At 46.4% G+C, this 12,138-nt stretch overlaps 1 protein-coding gene across 1 annotated transcript in view; it reads left to right on the forward strand.

Moving 5' to 3' along the window:
* Positions 1 to 12,138, forward strand: part of LOC105454485 — a 78,772-nt gene that overhangs the window by 56,846 nt on the left and 9,788 nt on the right. The window contains exons 5-6 of the mRNA XM_011697104.1: positions 7,487 to 7,548; positions 11,978 to 12,049. Of these exons, the coding sequence (XP_011695406.1) occupies positions 7,487 to 7,548; positions 11,978 to 12,049 (134 nt within the window). The remainder of the gene's footprint in view (positions 1 to 7,486; positions 7,549 to 11,977; positions 12,050 to 12,138) is intronic.

Here is a 12,138-nt window from a genome sequence, read left to right on the forward strand (position 1 = left end):
CTCCTCTTTCAAGCTCTCTTCTGTCTCTTCTCAAGTTTTTATTAATCGCGAATGCGTTGCACCGCGAGTCGATTGAGAATTCTCTAAAATTTTGGTTCGGAGTTTTCACGCGACTCCAAATCTCTTATTCGGACATTTTCTTCGGCGACACGCGCGAGTCGGCAGAATTAATTTCGCAATGTTGTTTTCCTTTTACAACGTTCTATATCATTTCGCAGCGTTAGTGCGACGGTATCGTGTAAGTGGGAAGTGGGCGAGAAGAAATTATGGGCGCGCGCTCCTCCAAAACCCGGGGAAATTTATCGCCTGCATATATGTCCGCATATAGACGCCGCGCCCCGGCCGTAAGCGCGTTACGATCGCGAAGTATTTCCGGAAGCTGCGGCTCCGCGCCGGAACTGCCGCCGGAAACGACGTCTGGATCCAATTTTTCTAAATCAAATGAGTATTACCGTCGCGACGTTACGAAATATCTGGAAAAATTTACGATATCTTGAATATTAACGCCCCCACGCTCGGCCCCCCCCCCCGCGTCCGCGGCGTGCTATTCCAAATGTAAATCACGAAGAATCGCTTAGTTTCGAACACACGGTGCAGGCCGTTTTAACATCGAGTGAGAATCGAGCATTTATACGAGAAGCGGGCTCTCGATCGATTACAATAACTCGAACTATCTTTTAATTAATGCCAAGTATTTTTTTTTTCCATACCGAAAGTTAAAAAGCGGCGGTTACGAGAGTTTACAACAACCGGCGAGTTTTCCATAGGAGAAAACGAGAACTTGTGAAGCTGAATTCGCTTCGTTTTCTTTGCGCCACCAGTTTCTGTAACTTCATCGTGCCGGAACGGTTCGGGAGCTATCAAACTGCGCCGTTTCGCGGTGAGGAAGGCGGGTTCGCGCATAAAGACGGGACCATAGAGCGCGTCGCGCCGCGTAACGATGATAAAAAGACGGCTAATGAGCTCCGTGCAGGATACTTTCGCGAATATCCGAGCGCGAAATAAATAATAAGAATATCCGCCGTATCGCCTGTATATGATTTTTAACAGAATTTTTCTCCGCGCGCGCGCAACGCCGTGCCATTAATTAGTAATGTACCGTGGGATACGATAATCAAATTCGGCTTATACGCCGCGATTTAATCCGCTTTAATTGAATACAGAGCCGGCGCGATAAATACGCTGCAGGTTTCCGCGCGCCGGGCTGTTATTTCGCAAATTTGTCGTTGTTGCCGACCGCAAGGCGGAAACGGCCGTTTCGCCGTCATTTTAGCCCGCACGCGTACACGGTTAATAATGAATCGTCGTTTAGTATTGTTGATAAACAAGCGCGGCTTGTAAAACGTCGCCCGGGTGAGGCGATTAAAAGCGGGGGGGCACAATTCAATTCGCCGCGTAATCATCGAAAGTTAATTAATTTCATTATCTCCAGGGCTCTCTGCCCTCGTTTCGACTAATTAGTTACTTCACGGTGACGGCAAATAGTATAATAAACCGCCTCGTCGAAAACAGAAATCAAGCCGCGGTATTATATATGTAGTTAGGCGCATTAAGCCGAACACTCGGCTGTTTGGCAATTATCGTCCGCGCAGATTTCGCGATGCGGTAAACGAGTAAAGCTGCGAGTAATTTGTCCCTATCCTTTTTTCACGATTAATTATATAAAGTAAACGTCATTGAGCTGCATTATTAATTATGCAATCACTGAACCAAGTATAATCGAGGCAAAATATTAATTGCACAGGCTCCCCCCTGCTTGTAATACTTAATCATTGACCGTTACAAAAAAAAAATAATTATAAAACGAAAAAAATTATTTCCAGATTTATGTTTGGGCGCTCTTTTTCTCTCTCTCTCAAAATCCCACGAGTTTATTTCAAGGCACGCTGTGTACAGTTGGCTCTCTCGCGACGGTTTTCGAGCGCGATATTTTCGAGCAAGTCGGATTTGCATATCGGCCTTTTGCGAATCGGCCGGAAAAATTGTCCCTGCCGGTCGGATCCCCGGCGCGCGTGCGAGAGAGAGAGAGAGAGAGAGAGTCCCGACGAAATCGAAAACAACCCGTGTTTACGTCCCGTTGATTCAATATTAGCATCCGCAACTCCGAGGGCGAACCCTTGCCGACGTGAAATCGTACATTCCGTTTGATGGTCGAAATACATTACCCCTCCGTTGGACGATTTCCACGCTGCTTACTACCCCTTGCCGTTTTTCCTCCCCCGCCTCTTTCTGTCGTCGCGAGGATTTGGCATTTTAAATACAGCTAAACACACCACCGACGGGGACGGGGACGGGGGCGGGGAGAAAATTCTGCTGGAACGGAGGGATTAATAAAGGGGCTGTAATAAGCTCTAACTCTGGCGATCTGAGGATTTAGTAAGCCATGAATTTTAAAAATTCGCGGATTAAAGCTCGCGCGGGGAAAATCTGAAAATACTGGTGCTGCTTCGTGCCGCCGATATTCTCGGCGCTCCCGAGAGAGAGAGAGAGAGAGAGAGAGAGAGAGAGAGAGAGAGAGGAGGAGAGAGAGAGAGAGAGTCTCGCCACTCGCTTTCGCATCCATGGAAATATCGCGCGGTGACAATTGGCATCATTGGACGATCGCGTTAATTGCACCTGAATGTAACTATAAGGCGCGGCTGACAATTAAATTTAATTTCGACAGAAGCGCAACGGCGACATTTACAACGCGCGCGCGGCGGATTCTAACGTCGCGATGCCTCTGCAAAATTTCCCACTCCCGGGCGCGCGGAATATATTCGAGACCAGCCGTCGTTCGCTGAAAGGAGCGACGTCTAAGGGCGTCCGCGCCCTTAAAGGGCTTTCGCACATTCGTGTACTTTCACACCCGGCGCGCGCGCGCGGGGTTAGCGGCGGGGAAGGAGAGAGAGAGAGAGAGAGTGCGGAAGCTTCGCAGCTTCGTAGTATTTCAGGCGTCGTCGGTTCCCGTTTACACTTGTAACGCGAGGCTTCCCATTGTGTAACAAGAGAGAAACCTCCGGCACACGAGGAGGAGCGCGCCATGCCGTCCCGCCCCCCTATCATACCCGGCTGGATGCATTAACGTCGAGATTGAGGGGCGGCGAAGGAGAGCCTTCTCTCGACGACGAGGACTACCCTCTCCTCTCCCCGACACGTCGCAAGTAGTTCCACGTCGAACGGTTGTAAATGGTTCGCCTAATGCGATCGCGTTACACGACGAGGACGACGACGGCGATGGGGGACTAGCTCGCCGGGGATGTTCTTGGGTTACCCCTATCTGAGATGTATATTATCTCTCGCTATCCTCCTGGATTACCGGTTCCTCGCTTCCAGCGGAGGAGTCCTCCTAGTTTACCGCGATATTGGATGCCCCGTCAGCGGTAACGACGCGTTCACCGCGCGCGAGTCGAACGTTGAGTAAGTTATATATATAGATATCGCGTAAATCTATATATACGAGACGTCCTCTCGCTCTCTGAGACCGAAATGACAACTTAACGAGAGCGGGCGGCGAATTATTTTGCCACGCGCGATTCACATTCCACGTTACGAACACTTATTGACTTATTTTTCGCGGTAATTGGTAGTCCGGTGTCTCCCTTATTTTCTCTCGGCATTCACGTGTCGCAACGGGGAGAAGAGACGTGTAACGAGGGAAGGTGTAACGACGCTTGAGGGGCTTTAGGTCCCCACTTCCCCTCTCCCCTGGTAAGCGTACGGCTTCGTCGGGATAGAGCTAATGCTCGTCGCACGGGGGGGTTTAACGCTTACCGTAAGCAGGAACAACGGATCCATGGCGACCGCGGAAAATCCGCCCGGGGCGGAGGAGGGCGGGGGGGAGGGTGGTCGATGGGGGAAGTCACGCGGAAAAGCTCCGAACAGCTTTCGTGGGGATACTTCGCATGGGTGGATCACGTCCACGGGATACTCCGCGAAGGGCCCGCCGGTACAACGCCCCGCAACTTCGCCTCGCGAAGGAACACGTTGGGGAAAGTTGGAATATATATCCTAAATAACAGGGAGAATTCTTATTAGCGAAAGTAGCGTCGAGAGAATCGTTTTGGAGAGAAGTTAGAATCTCAAAGTAATAAAAAGAAATCTTATTAGCGAAAGCGTGATGGCCGTTGAGAGAGCCGTCCTTCGAGAATCTTGATGGTCGTCAAGATGCGCGCGTACGTGCACGTTTCGTGGAGATCCGTACGTGAGACGTCCAGAATCCCACGAATTCAGGGATGCGCGCATGCCAAATCCGCGCGGTCTTTGAAGATTCATGCCGTCGGAAATCGCCGTAATCCGAAGAGAGAAAGAGAGACAGGAGAGCAGGGAGGAGGGAGGACGAGCTTCCCGCTATCTGTGAGATCTATGAGTTCTCAAATCTATAGCATTTAAAATCCGCGGATTTTCCGAGGATCCGTATACGTTTGTATCTCGCGGATCGCGCGCGGTGGATAGCAGAGGCGCTCCTGCAAGCGCACGACGATATTTTCCCGGAGCTACCCCGTGTATATGTGTGTGTATATATATATATATATATATATATATATATATATATATCCTGTAGCGCGCGTATAAACGGGGCTCCTCCGCTTGGAGTTTCCCCCGTGTGTGGGCGGAGGATTACGATACTGTATGGCTGAGACACGAGACAGGCGCGCCCTTTGTCTACGTTGTCTGCTATCCTTAGCCTTTCATTTAAGGGCCAGGTAATAGCTGTCGCTGCAGCTGCACGTGACCCCCGCAGTTTGCTGAAGGCAGGGAGAGAATAGGCGAACGTATTTTACTACGCGGGGATACTAAAATTCGCCGGACATGCCGCCACACCATGCCGCGCGCCATGGTGTGTTTCCGAATTTATGCGCCCCGGGATCATCGGGGGTTTCAAGCGAAATTCACAGGAGGAGGATTGGCCGGATCGATGAGATCTGGAACAGAGATAAACTCTCCCCTCGCGGGCCGTTACGATCGTGAGATTTAGCGCCGTTAAGTTTAATGAACTATAATTAGCGTCTTACGAACGTTTGAAACTTTAATAACGTAGGAAATTCTGTAAAAATATCTGAAATTTACAAGGAAATTTTTGTTCTTGAAAGAGAATATTTTTAGAGATTTTTTTTATGGTATTTCTTCAAAGATTTTATTTTTAATTTTCGAGGATCATATATATTTTTAGTGTAAAATTATACAAGTTCTGTCCGAGGTTTTTAGATTCTTAGATAATTCTTGTATAATACAAAGTTCTACATAAGTTCCCTTTTGTCAAATATTTAAGTTAAGTTCAACACTTTCTTCTTTTGTTAACAGATTATACTTTTTGTTGTATTTCTCGAGTATAGAATGAAAATTTTACGCAACGTGCTCCACTCTCTTCTGTTTAGTTTCTAAAATCTGATACTTGAAACAGACAGTTTTATAGTTCTCCCTTTACGATATAATTATGAAAGGAGATTTAAGAAACTTTATCTTTCAGATAATAATTAATTTTATTTTAAGTTTGCATCTGAAAATATTCTAATTGCACCTGGAGATTAATTGCTTGGAAAATCAGGAAATGTTTTACAATACTTGAGTATAGATATCCGGTAATGCAATATATAATTATTACTTAATACTGTAGTACTCAGAACTCACATAATAAATTAAAAAAAATAGTTATATTATTTTATTATTACAGTAATTAATGTATAGAATACAGAATATACCATTGATCTCCATTTGATTGTAAGCCTCTGGGGATTTGACGTCGACTGCTTTCACGTACGTGTCACAACGCGTTCTGTGCAGTCAGACATTTGAAGAAATGCACGTACGATTATTCTCGTACCTGTATGCCAAGCGATACAAAAGACGGCGCGCATACACAGGAAGAACGATTTTGCTGAAGTATACAAAAATTCGGTTCAGATACAGGAATCTGAAAATAATCATGTTGGACCATATCGAAATAATTGTGAAGCATAGCGACAATGCTGTATAAGAAGTCTTGACATTCTAACAGTCAGCTTGAGCGTCCAATATAATTATTTTAGACGTAATTATTTTCAGATCTGCATCTCCAGCTAAATTTTTATATACTTCGGCAAAACCGTTCTTTCCGCGTAACGCCGCGCCGAATGACTGATACATCCGTCGAGGGTGTATTCGAGATATCGAGTTGCCGCTCGATAAAATGCAAAACTCCGCGGCACACGCGGGAGTAAAAATCGCGCGCGGATACGCGCGGATATATCGCTTCGCGTGTGGGGCGGAGGTAAAATATACGAGATAGCGCTCACGCCGGTATATCCGCCGTCACGTGCGTTAGGCGATATTTGTCGCACGTGACCGAGGAGCCGCGCCCGCCGCCGATATCTTTCCGCGGCGCGGCGCGGCGCGGCGAGCTTCTTCCGCAACGGACGTGTAACGGAAAATCCATATGTGCGTCGCGGAAGGCGCGGAACATTCGCCCGGTTTTTTTACTATTCACGAGCTATACTATTCCCGGGTCGATGTAAAAAATGTATATCATTTAACGTCGACGTGTTTTTACAGCGAACGTTTCGAACGTGGCGAACGGCGCATACGACGACGACGGGGAAAAAAATATCGCGCGCGTGCGGTGTATACTTCCTCTTTATTTACTACCGTATAATTTTTGCATTTCGCAAAAATGACCGTTTAAAAGAGATATAGCTGGGCAAAAACTCGCCGTGTGCCGATCAACGTGCATTGAACGGCTCTCTAAATGTTTCGCCGCGCGGACAGCGAAATATTTTTAATTGCCGAGAAGTAGGCAACGATAAGTGGTTTGCATCGCGCGACTTTTTAATTGCTGCAAATTGAAGTCGCTTAAACAGGCGAAAGTTTTATAATCTCCTCATTTAACACGTAAACGCAAATATCTCGGATCCACGAGGAAAACTCTCGATGCAGTGATTTATTTATTTAACTTTTTTTTTACTTTGTAAGCTTCGTTCAAGTTCACGCCAACGCGAAATTCGCAGGCTCATTCACAGAAGCAACGGTGAAATCCTCTTGAGTAGACCTGAGATCCGAGAGAAAAAGGGAGAGAGCGAGGGTGAGAGGGGGGGGGGGAGGGGGAGGGTGGAGGTGGGATAGTGGCGGGAAACGCTTCCACGGGGAAAAGTTTCCGCACTCCGCGGAAACTTTCTCGATCGGGCTCGAGACGCACGAGCATTTGTTTTCCCCCGTGGCGAGCTGCACTCGCGAGCTTTCGGCAGGGAAGTCACTCTGGACGGCCGCGGGCACCGTAACGCGCCGCTTTAAGCTATCGCGCGGCATACTCATCCTCCCTCTCTCTCTTCCGCGCGTTTACCCTCGTTCTCCACTTTCCTCCCCGCGCCGCGGCTCCACGCTGGATTAAAGTATCGGCGACGCCAACCGCGTCTGAATAATTCAGGACGAAAGTTCTCCGGTTGTTTCGATCCCGCGAGAGAAAGAAAGAGAGAGAAGTCTCATCCAAGGACGATCGGAGGGTCTGATCGAGGTCCGTTTTTCTGTGTTGCAGGTTTCGCGCTGATGAGAATCGTCGAGGTGTACAAGGAAATCCAGGAACAGGAGATGAACATTGTAAGTAAATAGCAAGAATCTAATTTTTAGACTGGGAAACTTTCATTGTCGTCTCTCGAGTTTTTCTTCTTCAAGAACTCTTCTCTAGACATTTCTTTTTTATCGCAGGCGTTAAACTTTTATTATTCAGTAATCAAGTGTTTACATACAATATTAATTTGTATCTAATTTTTATCCAATTAAGATATACAATAAGATCTCTTTAACGATTCCCAATTAAAATTTTTATCTATATCGAGATATAATAATTTAAATAATACTTTTGTTTGTCGGTTCTCTTTATATAGTCGAGTCTTTTCAAGGACGATTTTTTTATCACGATCGAATAATATTTCGAGACGTTTCGTAAGGCAGCTAAAAGCAGGCGTATTGTCTGCCGCCCCCTCCCACCCATTTTTTCCGTCTGTCTTCCACCCTGGCACCGTCCATTTCCGGGGATTACGTCAGACGGTCGTGTCTGCCAGGATTCGTAAAGATGTCCTTTTCGCCATCGTCTAGTGCCAAGCCTATCTAGTGGAAATTCACGTCTTTCTTTGTTTACTTTTATATTCACTCGACGAGTGAAAAGGATTCTTTAAATCGTGTTTTTTTAACGGTCGCCGCTCGAAATATTGATAATCTCGAAAAGAAATCAGACAAGTAATGACGAATAATTAATAATTCACTAAGTTTGCATAACAATTACTAAATGAGAGAGAGAAAAAAATTTTGCAAATATTTAATATCTTGAAAACGAAATATTACTTAGAAATGATATTATCATTTTCTATCTCAAGCCCATCTTTTTGACAGCTTGAGAAAGCTGCCCCTTCACATCTCTCTGTTTCTCTCTTTCTCCCTCGCCGATCCCATGACACCCTATAGAAGGGCAGGCGGAAGTCCGCAGGAGCCTCTTTGATCCTGCGGCTCGCCTCCGCTTGGCTCGGGGGCGACATTACATCCCGCAGGCGTTTCGTTTGAACATGAAATCTCATTGCAACCCTAACGACATGTGGTTATTACGACTTTACAACTCTCTCTCTCTCTCACCCGCCTTCTCTCTTCCCCCCTTGCGGACACACTACCCGCCGACCCGCGTCGCATTTTACAATTTCGTTCCGGCCGACCTCTCCGCGAAAATGTCTCTCCGGCGACCTAATACAATAATACAATCTAATCCGCAGCTAAGCTAAGAACATGTCCTTCCCTACAGTCGCGGTAATTAAGTAACGTTAAGTTTAGTGTAGCTTTTTCCACTAAAACACAATGGGATCTTGTTAGTTGTTTTTCTGCACGTGATGCTGTGTTTGCGCAGAAGAATGCGACGTGAAAAATGTTAAAAGCAAAGGGATGTTGCAGGAACTTTTAACTTTTTATATTAAAAAAATTCGTAGCGGTATAAACATGAGGAATTAAAATGTTATTAATGTAAAAAATATTATTAATGTAAAATTTCTCATGAAAAATTAAAGGAAGACTCAATTTTTTTATTTTTCATTTTTGCAGCCATAGAAATATGTGAAAAGGTTTTCGCGTTTTCTTTTAAATATTAGAACTTTATGAACATTGATTACGCACAAAATTCGTTCGTACAAAGTATTATGAATGACGAAATAATTGATTTGGGGAGGAAGGAAGGGGTGGAATGCTGCGAGCAAAATAAGGGTCAACGATCTCTGATTCCTTCGGGGAATTTCTGAAGAAACAAACAACCGCGTACCCGCGCTGCGTCACGATTCGCCGATGAAAAACGCACTCCAGACGAAGATTATCTCGAGCGCGACCGGAAGGAACGAGCGGAGGAAATGCCGCGGAGGAAAGAGAAAGAGACGAGTGCCAAGTCCGGCGGCGCGGGGGAGGGGGGGAGGAAGAGGCGGAGGGTGGCTGCGTATGAGGGTGAAACTCACGTAGCTTGCATTACTTTGCAGCTTTTTGGCGGACGTGTATCCCCGCAATAACTTCGATCGATAACATCGCGAGATTTGCTAAAGAAGCGTTCCTACGGACATCTTTCATCCGCAATTGCTACATTTTTCTCTCTCCCACTTCTCCAAAAATTACAGACTTAAAAGTTTTATTACATTAAATATTGTTAAGTCGTCAAACGAAATTGAAATTATTTAATGCAATATTCTATTATTTTTTTTAGCAATTTATTGTATTAGCTCTTTATTTTTTTTAACAATAAAATTCACTCAGTTTTTCACTAGTTTTAAAATTAATTTGATCGAAACTCGCGGAAAATTGTAAATTAAATTACTCTACCTCGAAAGTTTATTTTACTTCTTTCTAAGCAATACAGACACAGACATCACCGTTTTTCGACATCTTCCGCTACTGGCCAGAATTCGGTTCTCCAATCTATTCGGTGACGCGACCGGAAGCCGGTGCAAAAAAAGTGCGCTCGCGCTGTCCGGAAGCTCTGTAATTCTCGATGGACGCAACGGGCGGAGAGGGTGAAAGGGAGGAGTGGGGAAGAGACGACGGGGCGAGGAAACGACGAACAGGGGCGAGCTGGAATGCGTGGCAAAAGACGCTCGTTCGCTCGTTCCAACGGTGGACTCAACATGGCGGCGGTCACGCTCACAATCAGATCTAAAGAGCGCAGAATTTTCCAATAAAAATCGCCGGCGTTTCCCTAAAAGCTCGCGGATTAAATTCACGATGCGTAGAGATTCGTGTGTTCAACGAGAGGCGGATGAATAAAAAAAAGCGGATAAAAAAAGACGGATTCCCCTCTTCCTCTCTACTTCTCTCCCTATTTCTCTCTCTCTCTCTTTTCTCTCGCTACGCACCGCGCCGCCATAGCAACGGGCTGCTGCAATCCGCCTGCCTTTGAGCGACGCACAAAAAGCGAGGCGAAGGGTGCTCGAACTGCAAAACAAACAACTTGTTCGTGAAACGCGAGCTTGTGGGGAGCCAGGGGGTGGATGGCGGGGGCGGGAGGTGAGCCGGTGAGGTTGGTTGCAGTGCGGGAGGTGAGCAGGGTGGCTCTCGAAGAAACGCCGACGTGGGGGCGACGTCGGAAGGGCCGAGGGTACGAAAGGGTTAATACGGCTGATGGATCGAAGTGGCTGGCAAACACGGCAGGCATATCATTATCGCGACCGGAAAATCGTTCGCCCCGGCAAACGCGCCGCGTCTCGGGCGCGTGTTTGACCGGATGGAAATTGGCCGGGGATAGGGAAATAGTGATTTGATTGCGGAGCAGGCGGGCTCTGTAAGGGATGATCGAGCTGCGGAGGAGCGGGCGCTCGGGCAGTTCGATTCCCCGGGTGGCGTGAGTTGAATTTTCGAGATCGAGATTTCAAAGTCCGGGCGAGATCTCGTTCCGTCGCGTCGGCGGTCGAACGGACCGCCCACTGACTGTAGGCGAAGATCGCGAATGATGTCTCCGGAAAGTTCGGTAGTTGAAAGTTCTCTCGGCGAAACGATCGGCGCGCGTCTGGAGAGATTCGATCTCCCCATTTATTTATACAATTGTATTTTCGCTCTGCCGTACCGGGCGCGAAATTGCGCTGTTATTACGCTCACGCGCGCCCGCGCTACCTCCGCCCCCCTCTAATTGCGCTCGAAACATTGTTTGTCATTTATTTGAGTTTTTACGGTCCTCCCGCGCAGCCCACATTATGCTATTATTCTATTGTTATACCGTGGCGTATTACTGCGGTACACTTTTTTCCCATTACGCGAAATTTCACGCGTTGCTTTTATACCATTCTTTCCTGCCTCGCTTTCTCTTTCTCACTTTTTCTCTCTTTCTCGAGATGCTAATAAAAAGGAATAAAGAGCGCCTTCGTCGTCGTCGCGTTTTCCGTCGGAACGCATCCAACCAAGGACCACTCCTGCGAGTATAAATTAGGTCTGGCTCGGGAGAGAGACTCTCGTAAACCGCCTAAAGCTCACATAGGGCGAACCCAAGACGGCGAAGAAATAAAGAAACATCGCTCTCTTTCTCTCTCTCTTTCAACAGCATCCACGAAGACGCTGGGGTTTTACCTTAATCCCCTCGTCTCTAGATTGCCTTTAAACGTCGGCAGGACGTTCGACCCACGCCTAATTACGTTTATTGCCTTGCGGTGTCCGTTAATTATTTCCCACTTAAAAAGATTACTTTATTATATCTGTATTTAATTTACCGCCCGCAAACCACCGCAAGTTCACGTTAATTTCCTAAATGGACGTTACTTTTGGAACGAAAGCACGACAAATTAGGAAATTGTATAATAACGAAATGCTATTTGTGTATTAATATCGTGCAAGGATAATATTATTTATTGTGTAAATATATAATATGATTAAATAATATAATACGTTACACATAATATTACATATAATTACATAAATACATGTAATTATATAAATTATTAAAATTAATATTGCAAAGTGAAACAAACATCACGTACCCATGTGTATAATAACAACATTTCTCTTACCCTTTACCTTCCAGTTGAAAGCGTTCTACGTGGATCTGCTGGTGCCTCTGGAGACCAACCTGGAGAAGGACACGAAAGTCGTCCAGGTAAGTAGTGGACTGCCGAAAATGGTTCCCGGATGGAACATTAGTCGTCTCCGAGTCCCGACCTCCCGCGGCGACGAATGAATAATGCA

This window comes from Wasmannia auropunctata, unplaced genomic scaffold (assembly GCF_000956235.1).
Source record: "Wasmannia auropunctata unplaced genomic scaffold, wasmannia.A_1.0 LD335985.1, whole genome shotgun sequence".
In the NCBI taxonomy this organism is placed as follows: Eukaryota; Metazoa; Arthropoda; class Insecta; order Hymenoptera; family Formicidae; genus Wasmannia; species Wasmannia auropunctata.